We start from the raw sequence: 26,255 nt of genomic DNA on the forward strand, positions 1-26,255 counted from the left end.
ATTGGAGTATCTGTCCATAGGACCACTTTAAGCCGTACACTCCACAGAGCTGGGCTTTATGGAAGAGTGGCCAGAAAAAAGCCATTGCTTAAAGAAAAAAATAAGCAAACTTTTGGTGTTCGCCAAAAGGCATGTGGGAGACTCCCCAAACATATGGAAGAAGGTACTCTGGTCAGATGAGACAAAAATTGAGCTTTTTGGCCATCAAGGAAAACGCTATGTCTGCCGCAAACCCAACACCTCTCATCACCCCGAGAACACCATCCCCAAAGTGAAGCATGGTGGTGACAGCATCATGCTGTGGGGATGTTTTTCATCGGCAGGGACTGGGAAACTGGTCAGAAGTGAAGCAATGATGGATGGCGCTAAATATAGGGAAATTCTTGAGGGAAACCTGTTTCAGTCTTCCAGAGATTTGAGACTGGGACGGAGGTTCACCTTCCAGCAGGACAATGACTCTAAGCATACTGCTAAAGCAACACTCGAGTGGTTTAAAGGGAAACATTTAAATGTCTTGGAATGGCCTAGTCAAAGCCCAGACCTAAATCCAATTGAGAATCTGTGGTATGACTTAAAGATTGCTGTACACCAGCGGAACCCATCCAACTTGAAGGAGCTGGAGCAGTTTTTCCTTGAAGAATGGGCAAAGATCCCAGTGGCTAGATGTGCCAAGCTTATAGAGACATACCCCAAGAGACTTGCAGCTGTACTTGCTGCAAAAGGTGGCTCTACAAAGTATTGACTTGGGGGGGGGGTGAATAGTTATGCACACAGTTTTTTTGTCTTATTTCTTGTTTGTTTCACAATAAAAAATATATTGCATCTTCAAATTGGTAGGCATGTTGTGTAATACAAATGATACAAAAAATAAATTTTAATTCCAGGTTGTAAGGTAACAAAATAGGAAAAATGCCAAGGGGGGTGAATACTTTCGCAAGCCACAGTATCTCTCTTTTTCAAACAAGCAATGCAGAGCTGGTTACAATTTCAATTTCATCCCCCTGAAAAGATAGAACAATATAACAAAACATTTGCTTTTTGATAAAAGACCTGTAGTTATGGAAAATATGTTTGAAAAGGGTATTTTGTTTTTAAATTATATTGTAAATTGGAATGGTAGAGTTATATCTTTCATGGAGCTATCGGAATTGTATGGGAAGGTCTGCTCAGTACAAGATTAAAACCAATTGATTACAGCACTAGGCAGGTGACAGCAGGAGGAGGTAGGGAACTGGTCTGTCTGCCCAATATAAAGGATCATAACTGGCAGAGGAACAAACATAGCATAGATAGGAAAGTATATCAGTTTCATTTGAAGACCAGGATGTCGACAGCTGGGGAAGAGATTTTTGATGTACCGATTCCATGGAGTTGATATATAAAACGACGCAAGATTCAAGACTTTGTGCTTTGCAGCTAAAACGATTGTACAGAATTCTTGCCACCAACAAAATGTAGAATATTTGGGGCATACAATCATCGCAGCTCTGCAGATTTTGTTGTGAGGATACAGGATCTATAGACCATTTGTTCTGGTATTGCACTCAGGTAGCCTGTTTCTGGTCTCAGGTTCAGGAAAGGCTGAAAAGCATAACATTAATCTAAAATGTACCTAGCATTGTTGGGAGATCTGGAGAGACCTGGTCGGATCAACTACTAGTGGAGGGGGAGGTTTTTTTGGGGGGGGGATCTTGGATGGTTGGTGGCCTGGCGGTTGGGAGCTTGGGCCGGTAGCTGAGAGGTCGCTGGTTCTGGTTTCCGATTCGACTTGGTGGGACATCTGTCGATGTGCCCTTGGGCGGCGCTTGCCCCTGGTTGCTCCTGTGGGTCGCTCTGGTTGGGAGTGTCTGCTAGATGACTGAATGTGATGTAAATGTTGAGCGGCTTCACTGCAGGTCGATTGTGCGTTTAAAAATTCAATAAATACTCTCTCTCTCTGGATCCATCTTCCTAACTGCCTTCTGTGAAATCCAGCGAATCACATTGAAAAAGTACTGTGTTATTGTATTTCACTCTCTGTTGTCTCCAGTGAACACACATATTTGTATTGCACGATCCACGTCTCTAGTGAATACTTATATGAACAGATGATGAATTGGAAGCATGTTATATAGACGTTCACCTCTTGAAGACGTCGCTGGGTCTCTGCGTGAGGTTAGTACGTGATCACACACACAGACACACACACACACACACACACACACAGTATGTTATCTGCGTATCTGGCTAGAGGTATTGATGATGCAGTCATACTATAATCGTTCAGAGCACTTTGATGCATAGGGTGTATTGTATGTGTTCAATTAGCCTACTGCCGAGGGCCATTCTCTCTCCAATGGACTGTCGATGAAGCTGAGCCAGCACTGAGACAAGATGAACACGAACTTTAACTTGTCAATTTAGTAAAGGGATGGGGACAAGGGGACAGTAGATATAGGTGGGGGGGCGGGAGTGGGGCGGTCCCACTCACATCTTTTAATTTTGATTGGACAGAAGTAGAGAGTAAAGATAAGAGGAGTATATGCTGAAATAGCAGTAGGCTGGATTGGAACCCCATGATGCAACGGGAGGCAGCGGCATAGATCCCTAGATCACAGTAGAGGGGTATTTGTGGGAGTGGTAACAGAAGACAGGAGTAGATTAAACTTGAAGAAGGTGGCTATGTGGAGTGGTCCTATGTGTCTCGGCAAGAGTGCGGCGCTGACAAGTTTAGCAAAGGTTGTGGGTTCAATTCCCTCAGGGATCACATATAAAAATATATTCCCTCAATGTACTCCATTCCACTTTGGATAAAAACGTCTGCTAAGTGGCATATGTAATGGAAACGGAAAAGACAAGAGGAGAGAGTGAGTTTGACATTAAACATTTTCTCTGCAATACTTATGCGCATAAAGTTCTACCGCTTACACATCCACCTTTTCCTGCCATGACCTTTTCTGCCCTTTTCCTGCCATGACCTTTTCCTGCCATGACCTTTTCCTGCCATGACCTTTTCCTGCCATGACCTTTTCCTGCTGCTTCACTCACAGTAGATTGACAGGCTGAAGGAATCAGCCATCTCTAAGCACATCACTAAACACTAGACTAGATAATTTCCTATAATTACTGAGGAAGAACTACATTAGCTGCTAAGTTTATTCACAGACAGGAAGATCCGTCTGCCATGGTCACACTTCGATAAGACTTCACACTTGAGATAGACTTGGTCGTCAACAGCCTGTCTGTGTGCGGGTGTGTGTTATAGCCCTGAGAAGTAGGAAGCACTGATGTGTCCAGGTAGTGAAATGTGTGTTACAGTTTTTTTTTTTTTTATCACTTTGGTGAAATTACATGTACAGTGCATTCGGAAAGTATTCAGACCCCTTGACTTTTTTCACATTTTGTTACGTTACAGCCTTATTCTAAAATTGATTAAATAAATCTACACACAATACCCCATAACGACAAAGCGAAAACAGGTTTTTAGAAAGTTTTGCTAATTTATAAAAAATAAAAACAGAATTACCTTATTTACATAGGTATTCAGACCCTTTCCTATGAGACTCAAAATTGAGCTCAGGTGCATCCTGTTTCCATTGATCATCCTTGAGATGTTTCCTTGAGATGTTTCCTTGAGGGCTCCCGAGTGGCGCAGCGGTCTAAGGCACTGCATCTCAGTGCTTGAGGTGTCACTACAGACCCCTGGTTCAATTCCAGGCTGTAGCACAACCGGACGTGATTGGGAGTCCCATAGGGCAGCGCACAATTGGCCCAGCGTTGTCCGGGTTTGGCCGGTGAAGGCCGTCATTGTAAATAAGAATTTGTTCTTAACTGACTTGCCTAGTTAAATAAAGGTTAAATAAAAAATAAATACAAAAAAACTTGGAGTCCACCTGTGGTAAATTCTATTGATTGGACATGATTTGGAAAGGCATACACCTGTCTACCTAAGGTCCCACAGTTGACAGTGCATGTCAGAGCAAAAACCAAGCCATGAGGTCGAAGGAATTGTCCGTAGAGCTCCGAGACAGGATTGTGTCGAGGCACAGATCTGGGGAAGGGTACCAAAACATTTCTGCAGCATTGAAGGTCCCCAAGAACACAGTGGCCTCCATCATTCTTAAATGGAAGAAGTTTGGAACCACCAAGACTCTTCCTAGAGCTGGCCGCCCGGCCAAACTGAGCAATTGGGGGAGAGGGGCCTTGGTCAGGGAGGTGACCAAGAACCCGATGATCATTCTGACAGAGCTCCAGAGTTCCTCTGTGGAGATGGGAGAACCTTCCAGAAGGACAACCATCTCTGCAGCACTCCACCAATCAGGCCTTTATGGTAGAGTGTCCAGACGGTAGCCACTCCTCAGTAAAAGGCACATGACAGCCAGCTTGGAGTTTGCCAAACGGCACCTAAAGTACTCTCAGACCATGAGAAACAAGATTCTCTGGTCTGATGAAACCAAGATTGAACTCTTTGGCCTGAATGCCAAGCATCACGTCTGTAGGAAACCTGGCACTATCCCTACGATGAAGCATGGTGGTGGCAGCATCATGCTGTGGGGATGTTTTTCAGCGGTAAGGACTGGGAGACTAGTCAGGATCGAGGGAAAAATGAAGGGAGCAAAGTACAAAGAGATCCTTGATAAAGACCTGCTCCAGAGCGCTCAGGACCTCAGACTGGGGCGAAGGTTCACCTTGCAACAGGACAACAACCCTTAGCACACAGCCAAGACAACGCAGGGGTGGCTTTGGAACAAGTCTCTGAATGTCCTTTAGTGGCCCAGCCAGAGCCCAGACTTGAACCCGATCGAACATCTCTGGAGAGACCTGAAAATAGCTGTGCAGCGACGCTCCCCATCCAACCTGACAGAGCTTGAGAGGATCTGTAGAGAAGAATGGGAGAAACTCCCCAAATACAGGTGTGCCAAGCTTGTAGCATCATACCCAAGAAGACTCGAGACTGTAATTGCTGCCAAAAGTGCTTCAACAAAGTACTGAGTAAAGAGTCTGAATACTTATGTAAATGTCATATTTTTTATTTATTTTTTATTTTATTTGCTAGAATGTCTAAAAACCTGTTTTTGCTTTGTCATTATGGGGTATTGTGTGTACATTGATGAAGAAAAAAACAAACATGTGGAAAAAGTCAAGTGGTCTGAATACTTTCCGAATGCACTGTATGTGTTTGTGAACATCTATGTGCACAGACTTCAACACTAGTATTAAACATGCCAAGAGTGTGCCAAGCTGTCATCAAGGCAAAGGGTGGCTATTTGAAGAATCTCAAATATAAAATATATTTGGATTTGTTTAGCACTTTTTTGGTTACTACATGATTCCATATGTTTTATTTCATAGTTTTGATGTCATCACTATTATTCTACAATGTAGAAAATAGTAAAAAAGAAAAAGAAAAACCCTTTAATGAGTAGGTGTGTCCAGACTTTCACTGGTACTGTATATCTTCCTGATTCCTTCTTACAAGCAAAAACTCAAACAGGAAGTACCAGTGACAGGCTCAATACGGAAGTGGTCCGATGAAGTAAATTCTAAACTACAGGAGTGTTTTGCTAGCACAGACTGGAATATTTTCCGGGATTCATCTGATAACATTGAGGAGTATACCACCTCAGTCACCAGCTTCATTAATAAGTGCAACGATGACGTCGTCCCCACAGCGACCATACGTACATATCCCAACCAGAAGCCATGGATTACAGGCAACATCCGCATTGAGTCAAAGGCTAGAGCTGCTGCTTTCAAGGAGCGGGACACTAATCCAGACACTTATAAGAAATCCTGCTACAAACTTGGACGAGCCACAAAACAGGCAAAGCGTCAATACAGGACTAAGATCGAATCCTACTATGCTAGCTCTCATACTTGACAGATGTGGCAGGGCTTGCAAACTATCACGGAATACAAAAGGAAACCCAACAATGAGCTGTCCAGCAACGCGAGCCTACCAGATGAGCTAAATGCCTTCTACGCTCACTTTGAGGCAAACAACACTGAACCATGCATGAGAGCACCAGCTGTCCTAGACAACTCTGTGATCTCGCGGTAAGACCTTTAAACAGGTTAACATTCACAAGGCTGCGGGGCCAGACGGAATACCAGGACGCGTACTCAGAGCATATGCTTAACAGCTGGCAAGTGTCTTCACTGACATTTTCAACCTATCCCTGACCTGGTCTGTAATACCAACTTGTTTTAAGCAGACCACCATAGTCCCTGTGCCCAAGAACGCCAAGGTAACCTGCCTAAATGACTACCGGCCCGTAGCACTCACATCTATAGCCATGAAATGCTTTGAAAGGATGGTCCTTGGACCCATTCCAATTCGCATACCGCACCAACAGATCCACAGATGATACAATCTCTATTTCACTCCACATTGCCCTCACCCACCTGGACAATAGGAATACCTATGTAAGAATTCTGTTCATAGACTACAGCTCAGCATTCAACACCATAGTGCCCTCAAAGCTCATCACCAAGCTCAGGACCCTGGGACTAAACACCTCCCTCTGCAACTGTGTCCTAGACTTCCTGACGGGCCGCCCCCAGGTGGTGAGGGTAGGCAACAACACCTCCACCACGCTGATCCTCAACACAGGGACCCCTCAGGGGTGTGTGCTCAGTCCCCTCCTGTACTCCCTGTTAACCCACGACTGCGTGGCCACGCACGACTCCAACACCATCATTAAGTTTGCTTACGACATGACGGTGGTAGGCCTGATCACCGATGACGATGAGACAACCTATAGGGAGGAGATCAGAGACCTGGCAGTGTGGTGCCAGGACAACAACCTCTCCCTCAACCTCAGCCAGACAAAGCAGCTGATCGTGAACTACAGGAAACGGAGGGCTGAGCACGCCCCCAACCACATCAACGGGGCTGTAGTGGAGCGGGTCGAGAGCTTCAAGTTCCTCTGTGTCCACATCACTAAGGAATTAACATGGTCCACACACACCAACACAGTCGTGAAGAAGGCATGGCCACTCAGGAAGCTGAAAAGATTTGTCATGGGTCCTCAGATCCTCTAAAAGTTATACAGCTGCACCATTGAGAGCATCTTGACTGGCTGCATCTCTGCCTGGTATGGCAACTGCTTGGCATCCGACCGCAAGGTGCTACAAAGGGTAGTGCGTACGGCCCACTACATTGCTGGGGCCGAGCTCCCTGCCATCCAGGACCTCTATACCAGGCGGTGTCAGAGGAAGACCCGGAAAATTGTCAAAGACCATTTCACGGTAAAGTCCACACCTGTTGTATTCGGCACATGTGACAAATACAATTAGATTTTATTCACTGCATATTTTGAGACTCTACATAATGAAAATGTTTGTCTGTAAAGTAGAAAGATAAAAAGTATGCTTTACTGAAATTGCATTGGCCAATACAGTACTGTAATACTGTAATATATGCCATTTACATAGCAGACCCTTTTATCCAAAGTGACAACAGTCCACACTATTTTTGGTATCTGCCCCAATTGGGAATCGAACCCACAACCCTGGTGTAGCTAGTGCCATGCTCTAATGAACTGAGCCACGTACAGGACCACTACAATACATTAGTACAATACAATACTAGCCGGTGCCCCCGCACATTGACTCTGCAACGGTACCCCCCTGTATATATAGTCTCCCTACTGTTATTGTATTTTACTTCTGCTCTTTTTTTTCTCAACACTTTTTTTGTTGTTGTTTTATTTTTACTTTTTTTGTTAAAAATAAATGCACTGTTGGTTAAGGGCTGTAAGTAAGCATTTCACTGTAATGTCTGCACCTGTTGTATTCGGCGCATGTGACCAAATAAAATTTGATTTGATTTGATTTGAAAATACAATACACGATTGCAATACAGGTGGAAGATGTATGATTGCCATCCCCATGAGCGTACCACGCTCATTCAGGCCATGGATGAGGCATGCAATGATTTCATTCCAGACCTATTTCAGGATTGGATTCGCCATGCCAAAAGGTTTTTCCCCCAGGTACATGAAAAATGAGGGTATGTACTGCGAATTTCGACCAGAACCTTTGGCCAAATGCTCAAGACCGGCTAACTAATGCCTGCTAAACATTGTTTCTTTAACTTTTTATTTTATTTTATTACATTGTGAAATATGTCTTCAATGATGGAAATGTGATGTTCAGTCAATTTTAATAGGTAGTGCAAGTGTGTTGCCTAACGTGAAAACAGTGAAATGTACTGTCATTTACAGTACTGTAGCAATACTACATTCAAAGGACAATTTTGAAGCATTGGATTTGTTACTTCATTATGTTGTGTTTTGGTGATTAAACCAATGTACTGATTATATTTCACAGTAAACTTATATTTTGGATCAATGGTTGTGTGTTGTAAAGTTGTCTACCGACATTTGTTTATGCACAATCAAAGGTTTTGAATGTAAGACTGGCTGCGTTACATGCGTTACCAGTTTGTAGTTTTGTACTGAGAGTTTTGAAAATTCACCACATACTTGTGAAAATACTCTCTTGGTAAATAGTATGGTCTGCAGCTTATCATGAGGTATTCTAACTAGTAGACAAGGATGTGTATATGTTAGTGTGTGTTTGTTAGTGTGTGTATGTTAGTGTGTGTATGTTAGTATGTGTATGTTAGTGTGTGTATGTTAGTGTGTGTTTGTATGTTAGTGTGTGTGTGTATGTTAGTGTGTGTATGTTAGTGTGTGTATGTTAGTGTGTGTGTCTGCAGTGTGTGTATGTTAGTGTGTGTGTATGTTAGTGTGTGTGTATGTTAGTGTGTGTATGTTAGTGTGTGTATGTTACTGTGTGTATGTTAGTGTGTGAGAATGTTAGTGTGTGTGTCTGCAGTGTGTGTATGTTAGTGTGTGTATGTTAGTGTGTGTATGTTAGTGTGTGTATGTTAGTGTGTGTCTATAGTGTGTGTGTATGCAGTGTGTGTATGTTAGTGTGTGTGAATGTTAGTGTGTGTGTATGCAGTATGTTTATGTTAGTGTGTGTATGTTAGTGTGTGTATGTTTATGTTAGTGTGTGTGTGTATGTTAGTGTGTGTGTATGTTAGTGTGTGTGTCTGCAGTGTGTGTATGTTAGTGTGTGTGTGTATGTTAGTGTGTGTGTATGTTAGTGTGTGTATGTTAGTGTGTGTGTCTGCAGTGTGTGTATGTTAGTGTGTGTTTATGTTAGTGTGTGTTTATGTTAGTGTGTGTGTCTGCAGTGTGTGTGTATGTTAGTGTGTATGTTAGTGTGTGTATGTTAGTGTGTGTGTGTGTGTATGTTAGTGTGTGTCTATAGTGTGTGTGTATGCAGTGTGTGTATGTTAGTGTGTGTATGTCAATGTGTGTATGTTAGTGTGTGTATGTTAGTGTGTGTATGCAGTGTGTGTATGTTAGTGTGTGTATGCAGTGTGTGTATGTTAGTGTGTATGTCAGTGTGTGTATGTCAGTGTGTGTATGTTAGTGTGTGTGTATGCAGTGTGTGTATGCAGTGTGTGTAGTCAGTGTGTGTATGTCAGTGTGTGTATGTCAGTGTGTGTAGTCAGTGTGTGTATGTCAGTGTGTGTATGTTAGTGTGTGTATGTTAGTGTGTGTATGTTAGTGTGTGTGTATGCAGTGTGTGTATGTCAGTGTGTGTATGTTAGTGTGTATGTCAGTGTGTGTATGTCAGTGTGTGTATGTTAGTGTGTGTGTATGCAGTGTGTGTATGCAGTGTGTGTAGTCAGTGTGTGTATGTCAGTGTGTGTATGTCAGTGTGTATGTCAGTGTGTGTATGTCAGTGTGTCCTGCTTACCCCCTGTGAGAAGTAGAAGGCAGCGATGCCCAGCGGCCAGAAGCAGCACAACATGGAGAAGATGGCCAGGCCCAGGTGGTCTCTGGGAGGGGTCACTATGAAGTTATCCTCACTCTCACTGTCGCTGGAGCAGTCCGTCTGAAAGAGACAAACACCGTTAATATAGTTCACCACCATTACAGTTCATATACTGTATATAACATGATGGAAGTTGTCATCACTGTCGCTGGAGCGGTCCGTCTGGCAGGGGGGGGGCGGAGGGGAGGGAGAAACTGGCAGGGGAATCTCATTGATATAGTTAAAGCGATAGTTAAATCAGCATTACATAGTTATTCAAGTTTGAAGTTAAAGGGAAAGTTAACCCACATTGTAGAGATGGTTAAAAGAATAGTTCAATCAAATGTTCAAATACATTTTATTTGTCACATGCTTCGTAAAACAACACGTGTAGACTAACAGTGAAATGCTGACTTACGGGTCCTTTTCCATCAATGCAGAGTTAAAAGATAAGATATATATATTTTTGTTTTTTCATGAATAGAAACAGTGACACAAGGAATAAATACACGGTGAATAACAAGGAAAAATATCATGGCTATATACAGGGAGTACCAGCACTGAGTCCATGTGCAGGGTTACATTGTAATTGAGGTAGTTATATACTTATACCGTAAGTAGGGGTAAAGTGACTAGGCAACAGGATATATAATGGACTGAGCTGTAGCAGCATCGTATGTGGTGAATGCGAAAGTGTGTGCGTCAGTGTGCGTGTGTGTGCGTCACTGTGCGTGTGTGCGCATGTTACGTGTGTGTGTGGGCGTATGTAGTGTGTGTGAGTGAGTGTGTGTTGAGGTGTCAGAGTAAGTATGTGTGAGTGTGTGGGTAGAGTCCAGTGTGTGTGTGCATAGAGTCAGTGAGCACGAGAGTTAGTTTAAAAAAGGCTAAGTGCAGGTTGTCCTGGCAGCCATTTTACTATCTATTCAGCAGTCTTATGGCTTGGGGGGTAGAAGCTGTTCAGGGTCCTGTTGGTTCCAGACTTGATGCACTGATACTGCTTGCTATGCGGTAGCAGAGAGAACAGTCTATGGGTGGCTGGAGTCTTTGAATTTTTTTTTGGGTGGGGGCCTTCCTCTGACACCGGGGTAAGTATGTACGGTCACTGCGGGGACGAAGTTGTCCATGCACTCATTAATGAAGCCGGTGACTGACGTGGTAAACTCCTCATTGTTATCGGATGAATCCCGGAACATATTTCAATCTGTGCTAGCGAAACAGTCCTGTAGCTTAGCATCCGCTTCATCGGACCACTTCAGTATTGAGCATGTCACTGGTACTTCCTGTTGGAGTTTTTTTTGCTTGTAAGCAGGAAGCAGGAAGATAGAGTTATGGTCTGATTTTCCAAATGGAGGGCGAGGGAGGGCCTTTTATGTGTTTCTGAGTGTGGAATAAAGGTGATCAGGAATTTTGTCACCTCTATTTTCACAGGTGACATGCTGGTAAAAATGAGGTAAAACGGATGTCAGTTCCATTGTATTAAAATCACCGGCCACGAGAAACACTGCCTCTGAATGTGCATTTTCTTGTTTGCTTATGGCCTTATACAGCTCATTGAGTGCGGTCTTAGTGCCAGCATCGGTTTGTGGTGTTAAATAGACAGCTATGAAAAATATATATGAAAATAAATAGTAAATAGTATGGTGTGCAACTTATCACGAGGTATTCTAACTCAGGGGAGCAGAACCTCTAGACTTCTTTAACATTAGAGATTGTGCACTAGCTGTTGTTAACAAAGAGACACACCCCTCCTCCCTTCGTCTTACCCGAGTCTGCCGTCCGGTATTGACAATGTATAGAAAAAACCATTGAGATGCATATCCATGTCCTCGTTCAGCCACTACTCTGAGAAACATAGGATATTACAGTTTTTCAGGTCCTGTTGATAGGATAGGAGCTCATCAAGATTGTTCTCCAGTGATTGCACGTTCGCCAATTGAACAGAGGACAATGGCGGTCTACTTGCTCACCGACGTAGTCTCGTCAGGGTTCCGGCTCTCCCGCGTCTCTTTCGCCGCACACTTTCTCTTTCGAGTCCCGGGGATCAGGGCCCGTTCCAGAGAAAGCAGAACGTCCAGAGCTGCTGACTCGTTGAAGTAGAAATGTTGGTCCAAATTGAGGTTAGTGATCGCTGTTCTGATATCCGGAAGCTGTTTTCGGTCATAGGAAATGATGGCAGAGATATTATGTACAAAGACAATTACGATTAGCGTAAAAAAAAAACAACAACACAGAATTGAAGAATTGTTCAGGAGCCCGTAAAACGACTGCTATCCACTGCAGCTCCATCTCTGTCCGTTCACCCACATTACAGGGTGAGATATTACAGGGATAGTTCAAAAGATAGTGTTCTGACATAACATACTCATACAACATTGGTTTGAAGTTAAAAGGATACTTCACCCACATTACAGTAGGAGAGAAATGAATAGTTCACCCTTCACTGACATTGCAGGGCAATATAGGGTGAATCTGAATATGACAATACTTTTGGCCAGAGCCAAACACATTTTACATCCAATATCCTCAATATTAAATCCCCCAATCCTCTAGGGAAGAGACTAGCAATGTTCTGTGCCAGAATACCAGTGATATGACCGTGTGATGTATACCTGAACCATAAATCCTAGTCATTACATCAGTCCTTTGTACAGTGGCTGGAAACTGGGGATTGGGGATTTGTGATGCAAAGATTTTCATTTGCATCAACACAGAAGTGACTTTAAATATAGTGTGTATCTGTCCCAAATGACACCCTATATACTACACTACTTCTGTCCAGGGCCCATATATAGCACTATATACAAGTGGGCTCCAAAATTACTGGCACCCCTGACTGGGAATGCACAAACAATAATTTAAAAAAATATAAACAATATAATTATAGAGATAAACTCAAAATACCAACATGTGAGAAATACTGTACTATATTAATGTTTAAATGGAACCAACCAAAAAATCATACAATTATTTTATACAAAATAAATGTCACCAAAATCAAGGGTTTCATAATTATTGGCACTCCTCATTTAGTACTTAGTGCAACCACCTCTGGCAAGGATATCAGCATGGAGTGCTGAGTCCATAGCATCAATGCCTTCCTCTTGCAGGAATTGCTGACACACTCCAGCCACATGAGGTCTAGCATTGTCTTGCATTAGGAGGAACCCAGGGCCAACCGCACCAGCATATGGTCTCACAAGGGGTCTGAGGATCTCATCTCGGTACCTAATGGCAGTCAGGCTACCTCTGGCGAGCACATGGAGGGCTGTGCGGCACCCCAAAGAAATGCCACCCCACACCATGACTGACCCACCGCCAAACCGGTCATGCTGGAGGATGTTGCAGGCAGCAGAACGTTCTCCACGGCGTTTCCAGACTCTCTGTCACGTCTGTCTCATGTGCTCAGTGTGAACCTGCTTTCATCTGTGTAGAGCACAGGGCGCCAGTGGCGAATTTGCCAATCTTGGTGTTCTCTGGCAAATGCCAAACGTCCTGCACGATGTTGGGCTGTAAGCACAACCCCCACCTGTGGACGTCGGGCCCTCATGGAGTCTGTTACTGACCGTTTGAGCAGACACGTACATTTGTGGCCTGCTGGAGGTCATTTTGCAGGGCTCTGGCAGTGCTCCTCCTGCTCCTCCTTGAACAAAGGCGGAGGTAGCGGTCCTGCTGCTGGGTTGTTTCCCTCCTACGGCCTCCTCCACGTCTCCTGATGTACTGGCCTGTCTCCTGGTAGCGCCTCCATGCTCTGGACACTACGCTGACAGACACAGCAAACCTTCTTGCCACAGCTCGCATTGATGTGCCATCCTGGATGAGCTGCACTACCTGAGCCACTTGTGTGGGTTGTAGACTCCGTCTCATGCTACCACTAGAGTGAAAGCACCGCCAGCATTCAAAAGTGACCAAAACATCAGCCAGGAAGCATAGGAACTGAGAAGTGGTCTGTGGTCACCACCTGCAAAACCAGTCCTTTATTGGGGGTGTCTTGCTATTTGCCTATAATTTCCACCTGTTGTCTATTCCATTTGCACAACAGCATGTGAAATTTATTGTCAATCAGTGTTGCTTCCTAAGTGGACAGTTTGATTTCACAGAAGTGTGATTGACTTGGAGTTACATTGTGTTGTTTAAGTGTTCCCTTTATTTTTTTGAGCAGTATATATATATATATATATATATATATATATATATATATATGCACTATATTGGGGTTAGGCTCAATTCAGAATTTTGGAATTGACTCCCATTCAACTCATGAGTTGAAATTCAAATTGAATTGGTCACAACCCACAGGATGTAGAATTTGAATTTGAGCGTTTCATTGAATTAAAATAGAACATGAGCGTTTCATTGAATCTGACAGGTCATACATCCAGATACCAAAGAATATATCACTTTTCTTGGAAACAATGTTCACATACGCTTTTAACCTATTTACCAAATATATTTTCTCGACAACCAATGCAATTATATTAGACCTTACCTCATGTGTTGGGTTTTGTAATGACGGAGCAATTGGGCACAAGAGTCTTTGCATCCAAAGCACTGTTAGTGAATTTGAGGGTGGTAAGTAACATCATTCAGATCACATCTCTAAGCTTTTTGTGACAGGGCAGCCATTTTGTGTTGATTTTCAAATTAGTAGTATTCCCCCCATACTGTATTATTCCCCCCATACTGATCAATGAAATATAATAACTTAGAAAATCCACATACAGGTTTTGTTTTCCTTGATCATTAATTTAAAGTTTATCCTGAAAATCAATTGTTTCAACAATATTTTATATGTATGTATATAATTTGATGTTTTGGACATGATGTACAGTTGAAGTCGGAAGTTTACATACACTTTAGCCAAATACATTTAAACTCAGTTTTTCACAATTCCTCACATTTAATCCTAGTAAAAAAATCCCTGTCTTAGGTCATTTAGGATCACCACTTTATTTTAAGAATGTGAAATGTCAGAATAATAGTAGAGAGAATGATTTATTTCAGCTTTTTTTTTCTTTCATCACATTCCCAGTGGGTCAGAAGTTTACATACACTCAATTAGTATTTGGTAGCATTGCCTTTAAATTGTTTAACTTGGGTCAAACGTTTCGGGTAGCCTTCCACAAGATGTGCAATTGCAAACCGTAGTGTGGCTTTGTTATGGCGGTTTTGGAGCAGTGGCTTCTTGCTTACTGAGCAGCCTTTCAGGTTATGTCGATATAGGACTCGTTTTACTGTGGATATACAGTGAGGGAAAAAAGTATTTGATCCACTGCTGATTTTGTACGTTTGCCCACTGACAAAGAAATGATCAGTCTATAATTTTGGTAGGTTTATTTGAACAGTGAGAGACAGAATAACAACACAAAAATCCAGAAAAACGCATGTCAAAAATGTAATAAATTGATTAGCATTTTAATGAGGGAAATAAGTATTTGACCCCCTCTCAATCAGAAAGATTTCTGGCTCCCAGGTGTCTTTTATACAGGTAACGAGCTGAGATTAGGAGCACACTCTTAAAGGGAGTGCTCCTAATCTCAGTTTGTTACCTGTATAAAAGACACCTGTCCACAGAAGCAATCAATCAATCAGATTCCAAACTCTCCACCATGGTCAAGACCAAAGAGCTCTCCAAGGATGTCAGGGACAAGATTGTAGACCTACACAAGGCTGGAATGGGCTACAAGACCATCGCCAAGCAGCTTGGTGAGAAGGTGACAACAGTTGGTGCGATTATTCGCAAATGGAAGAAACACAAAATAACTATCAATCTCCCTCGGCCTGGGGCTCCATGCAAGATCTCACCTCGTGGAGTTGCAATGATCATGAGAATGGTGAGGAATCAGCCCAGAACTACACAGGAGGATATTGTCAATGATCTCAAGGCAGCTGGGACCATAGTCACCAATAAAACAATTGGTAACACACTACGCCGTGAAGGACTGAAATCATGCAGCGCCCGCAAGGTCCCCCTGCTCAAGAAAGCACATATACAGGGCCGTCTGAAGTTTGCAAATTAACATCTGAATGATTCAGAGGAGAACTGGGTGAAAGTGTTTTGGTTAGATGAGACCAAAATCGAGCTCTTTGGCATCAACTCAACTCGCCGTGTTTGGAGGAGGAGGAATGCTGCCTATGACCCCAAGAACACCATCCCCACCGTCAAACATGGAGGTGGAAACATTATGCTTTGGGGGTGTTTTTCTGCTAAGGGGTCAGGACAACTTCACTGCATCAAAGGGACGATGGACGGGGCCATGTACCGTCAAATCTTGGGTGAGAACCTCCTTCCCTCAGCCAGGGCATTGAAAATGGGTCGTGGATGGGTATTCCAGCATGACAATGACCCAAAACACATGGCCAAGGCAACAAAGGATTGGCTCAAGAAGAAGCACATTAAGGTCCTGGAGTGGCCTAGCCAGTCTCCAGACCTTCATCCCATAGAAAATATGTGGTAGGGAGCTGAAGGTTCGAGTTGCCAAACGTCAGCCTCGAAACCTTAATGACTTGGAGAAGATCTGCAAAGAGGAGTGGAACAAAATCCCTCCTGAGACGTGTGCAAACCTGGTGGCCAACTACAAGAAACGTCTGACCTCTGTGATTGCCAACAAGGGTTTTGCCACGAGGTACTAAGTCATGTTTTGCAGATGGGTCAAATACCTCTTTCTCTCAATAAAATGCAAATCAATTTATAACATTTTTGACATGCATTTTTCTGGATTTTGTTGTTGTTATTCTGTCTCTCACTGTTCAAATAAACCTACCATTAAAATTATAGACTGATCATGTCTTTGTCAGTGGGCAAACGTACAAAATCAGCAGGGGATCAAATACTTTTTTCCCTCACTGTAGATACTTTTGTACCTGTTTCCTCCAGCATCTTCAAAAGGTCCTTTACTGTTGTTCTGGGATTGATTTGCACTTTTCGCACCAAAGTACCTTCATCTCTAGGAAACAGAACATGTCTCCTTCCTGAGCGGTATGACGGCTGCGTGGTCCCATGGTGTTTATACTTGCGTACTATTATTTGTACAGATGAACATGGTACCTTCAGGCGTTTGGAAATTGCTCCCAAAGATGAACCAGACTTGTGGAGGTCTACAATTTATTTTCTGCGGTCTTGGCTGATTTCTTTAGATTTTCCCATGATGTCAAGCAAAGAGGCACTGAGTTTGAAGGTAGGCCTTGAAATACATCCACAGGTACACCTCCAATTGACTCAAATGATGTCAATTAGCCTATCAGAAGCTTCTAAAGCCATGACATAATTTTCTGGAATCTTCCAAGCTGTTTAAAGGCACAGTCAACTTAGTGTATGTAAACTTCTGACCCACTGGAATTGTGATACAGTGAATTATAAGTGAAATATTCTGTCTGTAAACAATTGTTGGAAAAATTACTTGTGTCATGCACAAAGTAGATGTCCTAACCGACTTGCCAAAACTATAGTTTGTTAACAAGACATTTGTGGAGTGGTTGAAAAACAAGTTTTAATGACTCCAACCTAAGTGTATGTAAACTTCTGACTTCAACTGTATATTTGTATAGACCTAATATAGAATAAAAAGAGGCATTTTGGATTTTCATTGAATTCAATTCTATTTCCCTTAATTTTAATTTAAATTTAAATTCTGTAACCTGTTTACTACTTCAATTCAATTCTGAATTGAGCCCAACCCTGGTGGAAGGAGGATGCAACAAAGACTAGGGGAATATAGAGAGAGAGAGAGAGAGAGAGAGAGAGAGAGAGAGAGAGAGAGAGAGAGAGAGAGAGAGAGAGAGAGAGAGAGAGAGAGAGAGAGAGAGAGAGAGAGAGAGAGAGAGAGAGAGAGAGAGTGTGTGGGTGTGAGAGAGATACAGAGAGAGGAAGGGGGGAGAGAGAGGAGAGGAAGGGGAGAGAGGAGAGGAAGGGGGGAGAGAGAGGAGAAGAAGGAGAGAGAGGAGAGGAAGGGGGGCGAGAGAGGAGAGGAAGGGGGGAGAGAGGAGAGGAAGGGGGGAGAGAGAGGAGAAGAAGGAGAGAGAGGAGAGGAAGGGGGGCGAGAGAGGAGAGGAAGGGGGAGAGAGAGGAGAGGAAGGCGGGAGAGAGAGGAGAAGAAGGAGAGAGAGGAGAGGAAGGGGGGCGAGAGAGGAGGTGAAGGGGGAGAGAGAGGAGAGGAAGGCGGGAGAGAAAGGAGAGGAAAGGCGGAGATACTGAGAGAGGAAGGGGGAGAGAGAGGAGAGGAAGGGGGGAGAGAGAGGAGAAGAAGGAGAGAGAGGAGAGGAAGGGGGGAGAGAGAGGAGAGGAAGGGGGGAGAGAGAGGAGAGGAAGGGCGGAGATACTGAGAGAGGAAGAGGTAAAGAGTAATAAAGTCTAAGTGCACTGTTCTATCATAAAACCCACAGCCAGTCATTGAAGGGCCCTCTGAATGTCCTACACAAATAGACACGAGGTTGAGGGATATACAGTCAAACTCTTTTAAACCACCTGAGTTCCATCTGTGCTTTATTCATTTCTTAACACAATATAACCCAGCCGAGATGATCTATACTTTTCATTTCTTTCTACAGTGGAGAGAGCGAGACTGATAACAGCCTGCAAACGCACACACATGCAGACGCCCAGCCGCAGATAGACACACACACACACACACCCAGTCTGCTGTCATCACAGGGTAGCTAGCGTCCTGTCAGGAAACGACAGAGTAATAGATGTCTCCATCCCATCGCCATGACAGCAGAAACAGGGAGAGGTCTGGGTAATTTATGTTGCCAGATTGCCTCCGTGGCGTGGGTGAGATGAGACGACCCCCTGTTTTCTTTTAGGGCTGAGAATTGGCAGGGACCTCACGATACAATATTATCCTCTGTAGCTCAGCTGGTAGAGCACGGCGCTTGTAACGCCAAGGTAGTGGGTTCGATCCCCGGGACCACCCATACACAAAAAAATAAAATAATGTATGCACGCATGACTGTAAGTCGCTTTGGATAAAAGCGTCTGCTAAATGGCTTATTATTATTATATTATCACGATACTTAGGTGCCAATACAATATGTATTGCAATTTTCACGATTTCTCACGATTCTATATGTATTGGGATTCGATATTGAGATTTGATGTTCCAAACATATTGCTCACTATATGTCTGCTGCAGAGAGACAAGAGAGAGCCATGAGTAAATGTGTTTGATCACTCATGGAAATAATAGTGCTGAAAACATGTTGGCTCACTATTTTAAAAATGATGGAGAACAAGAGTTTGGCACAGGTACAGCCGCTAATGCTATCTAATGCTATCAATAAATAAATATATATATATTCTTTTTTTTTTATATATACATTTGAAGTCGGAAGTTTACATACACTTAGGTTGGAGTCATTAAAACTTGTTTTGGCGCAGTGTTAGCTGTGCCACTAGAGATCCTGGTTGGAATCCAGGCTCTGTCGTAGCCGGCCGCGACCGGGAGACCCATGGGGCGGCGCACAATTGGCGCACAATTGGCCCAGCGTCGTCCAGGGTAGGGGAGGGAATGGCCGGCAGGGATGTAGCTCAGTTGATAGAGCAACGCCAGGGTTGTGGGTTCGATTCCCATGGGGGGCCAGTATGAAAAAAATTATGTATGCACTCACTAACTGTAAGTCGCTCTGGATAAGAGCGTCTGCTAAATGACTTAAATGTAAATGTAAATGTTTTTCAACCACTCCACAAAATGTCTTGTTAACAAACTATAGTTTTGGCAAGTCGGTTAGGACATCTACTTTGTGCATGACACAAGTAATTTTTCCAACAATTGTTTACAGACAGATTATTTCACTTATAATTCACTGTATCACAATTCCAGGGGAAAACAGGTACAAAAGTATCTATATCCACAGTAAAACGAGTCATATATCGACATAACCTGAAAGGCCGCTCAGCAAGAAAGAAACCACTGCTCTAAAACCGCCATAAAAAAGCCACACTACGGTTTGCAACTGCACATGGGGACAAAGATCTTACTTTTTTGAGAAATATCCTCTGGTCTGATGAAACAAAAATATAACTGTTTGGCCATAATGACCATCGTTATGTTTGGAGGGAAAAGGGGGCACGTAAAAGCCGAAGAACACCATCCCAACCGTGAAGCACAGGGTTGGCAGCATCATGCTGTGGGGGTCCTTCTGACCCACTGGGAGTGCGATGAAAGAAAAAAAAGGCTGAAATAAATAATACTGACATTTCACATTCTTAAAATAAAGTGGTGATCCTAACTGACCTAAGACAGGGACATTTTACTAGGATTAAATGTGAGGAATTGTGAAAAGCTGAGTTTAAATGTATTTGGCTAAGGTTTATGTAAACTTCCGACTTCAACTGTATATTTTTTTACAAATCAATACTTGGAGTCAAATATCGATATAATATCGTACAAAATAATATTGCGATATGTAACAGTACCGATTTTTTCCCCCATCACTACTTTCTTTCCCTCCCTCCTTCACTCTTCACTTCCTCCTCCTTTCCCTCCCTCTCTGCCTCATTCCAATCTGTTGATCTCTTCTCTCTCTCTCTTTCCCCTCTGACTCTCTCCTCTCCTTCCCTCCTCCTCTCCCTCTTTCCACTCTGCGACTCCCACCTCTCCGTCTGGCTCTCTGTCACTCTTTCTCATCCCCTCCCTCTCTCTCTCTCTTCCCCTCCCTCCCCCTCTCTCTCTTCCCCCCCTCCCTCCCTCTCTCTCTCTCTTCCCCTCCCTCCCTCTCTCTCTCTTCCCCTCCCTCCATCTCTCTCTCTCTTCCCCTCCCTCTCTCCTTCCGCTCCTGTTGCGCTCTGTCTCACAGTCTCTCACTTCGATGTTCTGAATAACATTTCTCATGTTCCAGATGATTGATGCCTAGACTGCCGTCTCTCTATGTAAATGGTGTATGTATCTCATACAGTATGAGTAATGATACTTCACAACCTGCTACCTGGCAGTCTGTTTTCACACCTTAATTCATGTTTCTCAATACAACCCCCACTACTTTATCAACAGATACAGAAGAGATATGCACATTAAAATGTGAGGTGAGAGGCAACACACAGAGAGAGACAGAGACACAGAGAGAGACACAGAGAGACACACGGAGAGAGAGACACAGAGAGAGACACAGAGAGAGACACACAGAGAGAGAGACACAGAGAGAGACACAGCGAGAGAGAGACAGAGAGAGAGACACAGAGAGAGACACACAGAGAGATACACAGAGAGAGACACAGAGAGAGACACAGCGAGAGAGAGACAGAGAGAGAGACACAGAGAGAGACACAGAGAGAGACACGCAGAGAGAGACAAAGGGAGAGGCACAGAGAGAGAGAGACACAGAGAGAGAGAGAGACAGAGACACAGAGAGAGAAACAGAGAGAGAGAGACACACAGAGAGAGACAGAGAGAGAATGAGAGATAGACACAGAGAGAGAGAGAGAGCGAGAGAGACACAGAGACACAGAGAGAGAGACACAGAGAGAGAGACACAGAGAGAGAGACACAGAGAGTGAGACACAGAGAGAGACACAGAGAGAGAGACACAGAGAGAGAGACACAGAGAGTGATACAGAGAGAGACACAGAGTGAGAGACACAGAGAGAGACACAGAGAGAGACACAGAGAGAGACACAGAGAGAGACACAGAGAGAGAGTGACACAGAGAGAGACACAGAGACAGAGAGACACACGCACACACACTGCCAAGTATGCAGGCGGCAGGTACCCTAGCGGTTAGACCATTGCTAGGTTGCTAGTTCATATCCCCGAGCCGACAAGGTGAAAAATCTGTCGATCTGCCCTTAAGCAAGGCACTTAAGTCTAATTGCTCCAGTGTCGGCGTCAAATAATCCCTGGTCGTGACCCCACTCTCCGAGGGTGCAAAAAACACATTTCCATTTTACACCTCAAACCCGTACAGGTTACCCACTTAAAGTGAAACAGGACAAATATAAGCACCCCCTTTTTGACACATCATCATCATCATAATCACAGGGAATGAGTGGGATTGAGAAGGCTACATCTGTCTGGCATTAAAATGCATGAGGTAGTCTGTGCTTTTGTCGTTGTCGCGGCTAGTTAGCTCCCCTCTAACAGAAGGGCCAGATGACCTGATTGATGACATTCTTGCTGTTGTCACCACCTCTCCTCTGTAGCAGTCTAATTAACATGAAGGTCTGCTCATAGGAAACAGCACTATAAAGTCCTAGACTGTGTCCGAAAGGGCACCCTATTCCCTGTGTAGTGCGCTATGGCCCCTGGTCAAAAGTATCGCAGTATATAGAGAAATACTAGGATGCCATTTTGGACGCAGACACATTGTTCCGTATGGTCACATTATAAAGGCTTACTCTCTGGCTTTCTATTGGTGTAGTCTAATAAACATGAAGGGTTTATCATAGGGCACAGCACTATAGCCATCAAACAGGCAACGAGTCAATACAGGACTAAGATCGAATCCTACTACACTGGCTCTGATGCTCGTCGGATGTGGCAGGGCTCGCAAACTATCACGGATTACAAAGGGAAACCCAGCGGCGAGCTTCCCAGTGACGTGACCCTACCAGACGAGCGAAATGCCTTCTACGCTTGCATCGAGGCAAGCAACACTGAACCATGCATGAGAGCACCAGCAGTTCCGGACGACTGTGTGATCACGTTCTCCGTAGCCGATGTGAGTAAGACATTTAAACAGGTTAACATTCAAAAGGCCGCAGGGCAAGACGGATTACCAGGATGCATACTCAGAGCATGTGCTGACCAGCTGGCAAATGTCTTCACTGACATTTTCAACCTTCTGCCTGACCCAGTCTGTAATACCTTTAAGCAGACCACCATAGTCCCTCTGCCCAAGAACGCCAAGGTAACCTGTCTAACTGACTATTGCCTCGTAGCAATCACATCTGTAGCCATGAAATGCTTTGAAAGGCTGGTCATGGCTCACATCGACACCATCATCCTAGACACCTTGGACCCAATCCAATTCGCATACCGTCCCGACAGATCCACAGATGACTTGATCTCTATTGCACTCCACACTGCCCTCTCCCACCTGGACAAGAGGAATACCTACAGTGAGGGAAAAAAGTATTTGATCCCCTGCTGATTTTGTACGTTTGCCCACTGACAAATAAATGATTAGTCTATAATTTTAATGGTAGGTTTATTTGAACAGTGAGAGATAGAATAACAACAACAAAATCCAGAAAAACGCATGTCAAAAATGTTATAAATTGATTTGCATTTTAATGAGGGAAATAAGTATTTGACCCCCTCTCAATCAGAAAGATTTCTGGCTCCCAGGTGTCTTTTATACAGGTAACGAGCTGAGGTTAGGAGCACACTCTTAAAGGGAGTGCTCCTAATCTCAGTTTGTTACCTGTATAAAAGACACCTGTCCACAGAAGCAATCAATCAATCAGATTCCAAACTCTCCACCATGGCCAAGACCAAAGAGCTCTCCAAGGATGTCAGGGACAAGATTGTAGACCTACACCAGGCTGGAATGGGCTACAAGACCATCGCCAGGCAGCTTGGTGAGAAGGTGACAACAGTTGGTGCGATTATTCGCAAATGGAAGAAACACAAAATAACTGTCAATCTCCCTTGGCCTGGGGCTCCATGAAAGACCTCTCATCGTGGAGTTGCAATGATCATGAGAACGGTGAGGAATCAGCCCAGAACTACACGGGAGGATCTTGTCAATGATCTCAAGGAAGCTGGGACCATAGTCACCAAGAAAACAATTGGTAACACACTATGCCGTGAAGGACTGAAATCCTGCAGCGCCCGCAAGGTCCCCCTGTTCAAGAAAGCACATATACAGGCCCGTCTGAAGTTTGCCAATGAACATCTGAATGATTCAGAGGAGAACTGGGTTGTGGTCAGATGAAGAACACCATCCCCACCGTCAAACATGGAGGTGGAAACATTATGCTTTGGGGGTGTTTTTCTGCTAAGGGGACAGGACAACTTCACCGCATCAAAGGGACAATGGACGGCGCACTGTACCATCAAATCTTGGGTGAGAACCTCCTTCCCTCAGCCAGGGCATTGAAAATGGGTCGTGGATTGGTATTCCAGGATGACAATGACCCAAAACACATGGCCAAGGCAACAAAGGAGAGGCTCAAGAAGAAGCACATTAAGGTCCTGGAGTGGCCTAGCCAGTCTCCAGACCTTAATCCCATAGAAAATCTGTGGAGTGAGCTGAAGGTTCGAGTTGCCAAACGTCAGCTTCGAAACCTTAATGACTTGGAGAAGATCTGCAAAGAGGAGTGGGACAAAATCCCTCCTGAGATGTGTGCAAACCTGGTGGCCAACTACAAGAAACGTCTGACCTCTGTGATTGCCAACAAGGGTTTTGCCACCAAGCACTAAGTAATGTTTTGCAGAGGGGTCAAATACTTATTTCCCTCATTAAAATGCAAATCAATTTATAACATATTTGACATGCGCTTTTCTGGATTGTTTTGTTGTCATTCTGTCTCTCACTGTTCAAATAAACAGGAGCGTGAACAGCTTCTTCCCCCAAGCCATATGACTGCTAAATTGATAGTCCGGGTAGCTATTGGTTAACTATTTAACTATCTGCATTGACACTTTTTGCACTAACTGTTTTTGACTCATCACATACGCTGCTGCTACTGTTTATTATCTATCCTGTTACCTAGTCCCTTTATTCCTAGTTATATGTACATATCTACCTCAATTACCTCGTACCTCTGCACATAGACTCGGTACTGGTACCCCGTGTACACTATACAGTGCCTTCGGAAAGTATTCAGACCCCTTCCCCTTTTCCACATTTTGTTACGTTACAGCCTCATTTTAATTTTTATCTCATCTACACAAAATACAGAAATACCTTATTTACATAAGTATTCAGACCCTTTGTTATGACACTCGAAATTTAGCTCAGTTGCATCCTGTTTCCATCGATCATCTCTGAGATGTTTCTACAACTTGGAGTCCACCTGTGGTAAATTCAATTGGTTGGACATGATTTGGAAAGGCACACACCTGTCTATATAATGTCCCCCAGTTGATAATGTATGTCAGAGCAAAAACCAAGCCATGAGGTCGAAGGAATTGTCCGTAGAGCTCCGAGACAGGATTGTATCGAGGCACAGATCTGGGGAAGGGTATCAAAACATTTATGCAGCATTGAAGGTCTCCAAGAACACAATGGCCTCCATCATTCTTAAATTGAAGAAGTTTGGAACCACCAAGCCTCTTCCTAGAGCTGGCCGCCCGGCCAAACTGAGCAATCGGGGGAGAAGGGCCTTGGTCAGGGAAGTGACCAAGAACCCGATGGTCACTCTGACCAAGCTCCAGAGTTCCTCTGTGGAGATGGGATAACCTTCCAGAAGGACAACCATCTCTGCAGCACTCCACCAATCAGGCCTTTATGGTAGAGTGGCCAGACGGAAGCCACTTCTCAGTAAAAGGCACATGACAGCCCGCTTGGAGTTTGCCAAAAGGCACCTAAAGACTGTCAGGCCATGAGAAACAAGATTCTCTGGTCTGATGAAACCAAGATTGAACTATTTTGCCTGAATGCCAAGACTCATGTCTGGAGGAAACCTGGCACCATCCCTATGGTGAAGCAAGGTGGTGGCAGCATCATGCTGTGAGGCTGTTTCTATGAGCCAGGGACTGGGAGACTAGTCAGGATCGAGGTAAAGATGAACGGAGCAAAGTACAGAGAGATCCTTGATGAAAACCTGCTCCAGAGCGCTCAGGACTTCAGACTGGGGCGAAGGTTCACCTTCCAACAGGACAACGACCCTAAGCACACAGCCAAGACAACGCAGGAGTGGCTTCGGGACAAGTCTCTGAATGTCTTTGAGTGGCCAGGACTTGAATCCGATCGAACATCTCTGGAGAGACCTGAAAATAGCTGTGCAGCGACGCTCTCCATCCAACCTGACAGAGCTTGAGAGGATCTGCAGAGAAGAATGGGAGAAAGTCCCCAAATACAGGTGTGCCAAGCTTGTAGCGTCATACCCAAGAAGACTCAAGGCTGTAATCTTTGCCAAAGGTGCTTCAACAAAGTAGTGAGTAAAAGGTCTGAATACTTATGTAAATGTGATATTTCCGGGGGGGTTGTTGATCAATTTGCAAACATTTCTAAAAATCTGTTTTTGCTTTGTCATTATGGGGTATTGTATGTAGATTGGAGGGGGAAAACACAATTTAATCAATTTTAGAATAAGGCTGTAACATAACAAAATATGGAAAAATAAAGGGGTCTGAATACTTTCTGAATACACTCTACAGACAAGATATAGTTAGTTACTCATTGTTTATTTATTATTTTTATTATTATGTGTTTTACTTTTCTGTTATTTCTCTATTTTCCTTCTCTCTGCATTGTTGGGAAGGACCAGTAAGCATTTCACTGTTAGCATTTGACTAATACAATTTGATATGATTAATTTGTTATTGCTGGTCACATTATAA

At 43.8% G+C, this 26,255-nt stretch overlaps 1 protein-coding gene across 1 annotated transcript in view; it reads right to left on the reverse strand.

The window, feature by feature from the left end:
- LOC121549230 (synapse differentiation-inducing gene protein 1-like) overlaps window positions 1-26,255 on the reverse strand; it is a 76,703-nt gene that overhangs the window by 5,275 nt on the left and 45,173 nt on the right. The window contains exon 3 of the mRNA XM_041861087.2: window positions 9,760-9,897. Within this exon, the coding sequence (XP_041717021.1) occupies window positions 9,760-9,897 (138 nt within the window). The remainder of the gene's footprint in view (window positions 1-9,759; window positions 9,898-26,255) is intronic.

This window comes from Coregonus clupeaformis, chromosome 33 (genome assembly GCF_020615455.1).
Source record: "Coregonus clupeaformis isolate EN_2021a chromosome 33, ASM2061545v1, whole genome shotgun sequence".
NCBI lineage: Eukaryota > Metazoa > Chordata > Actinopteri > Salmoniformes > Salmonidae > Coregonus > Coregonus clupeaformis.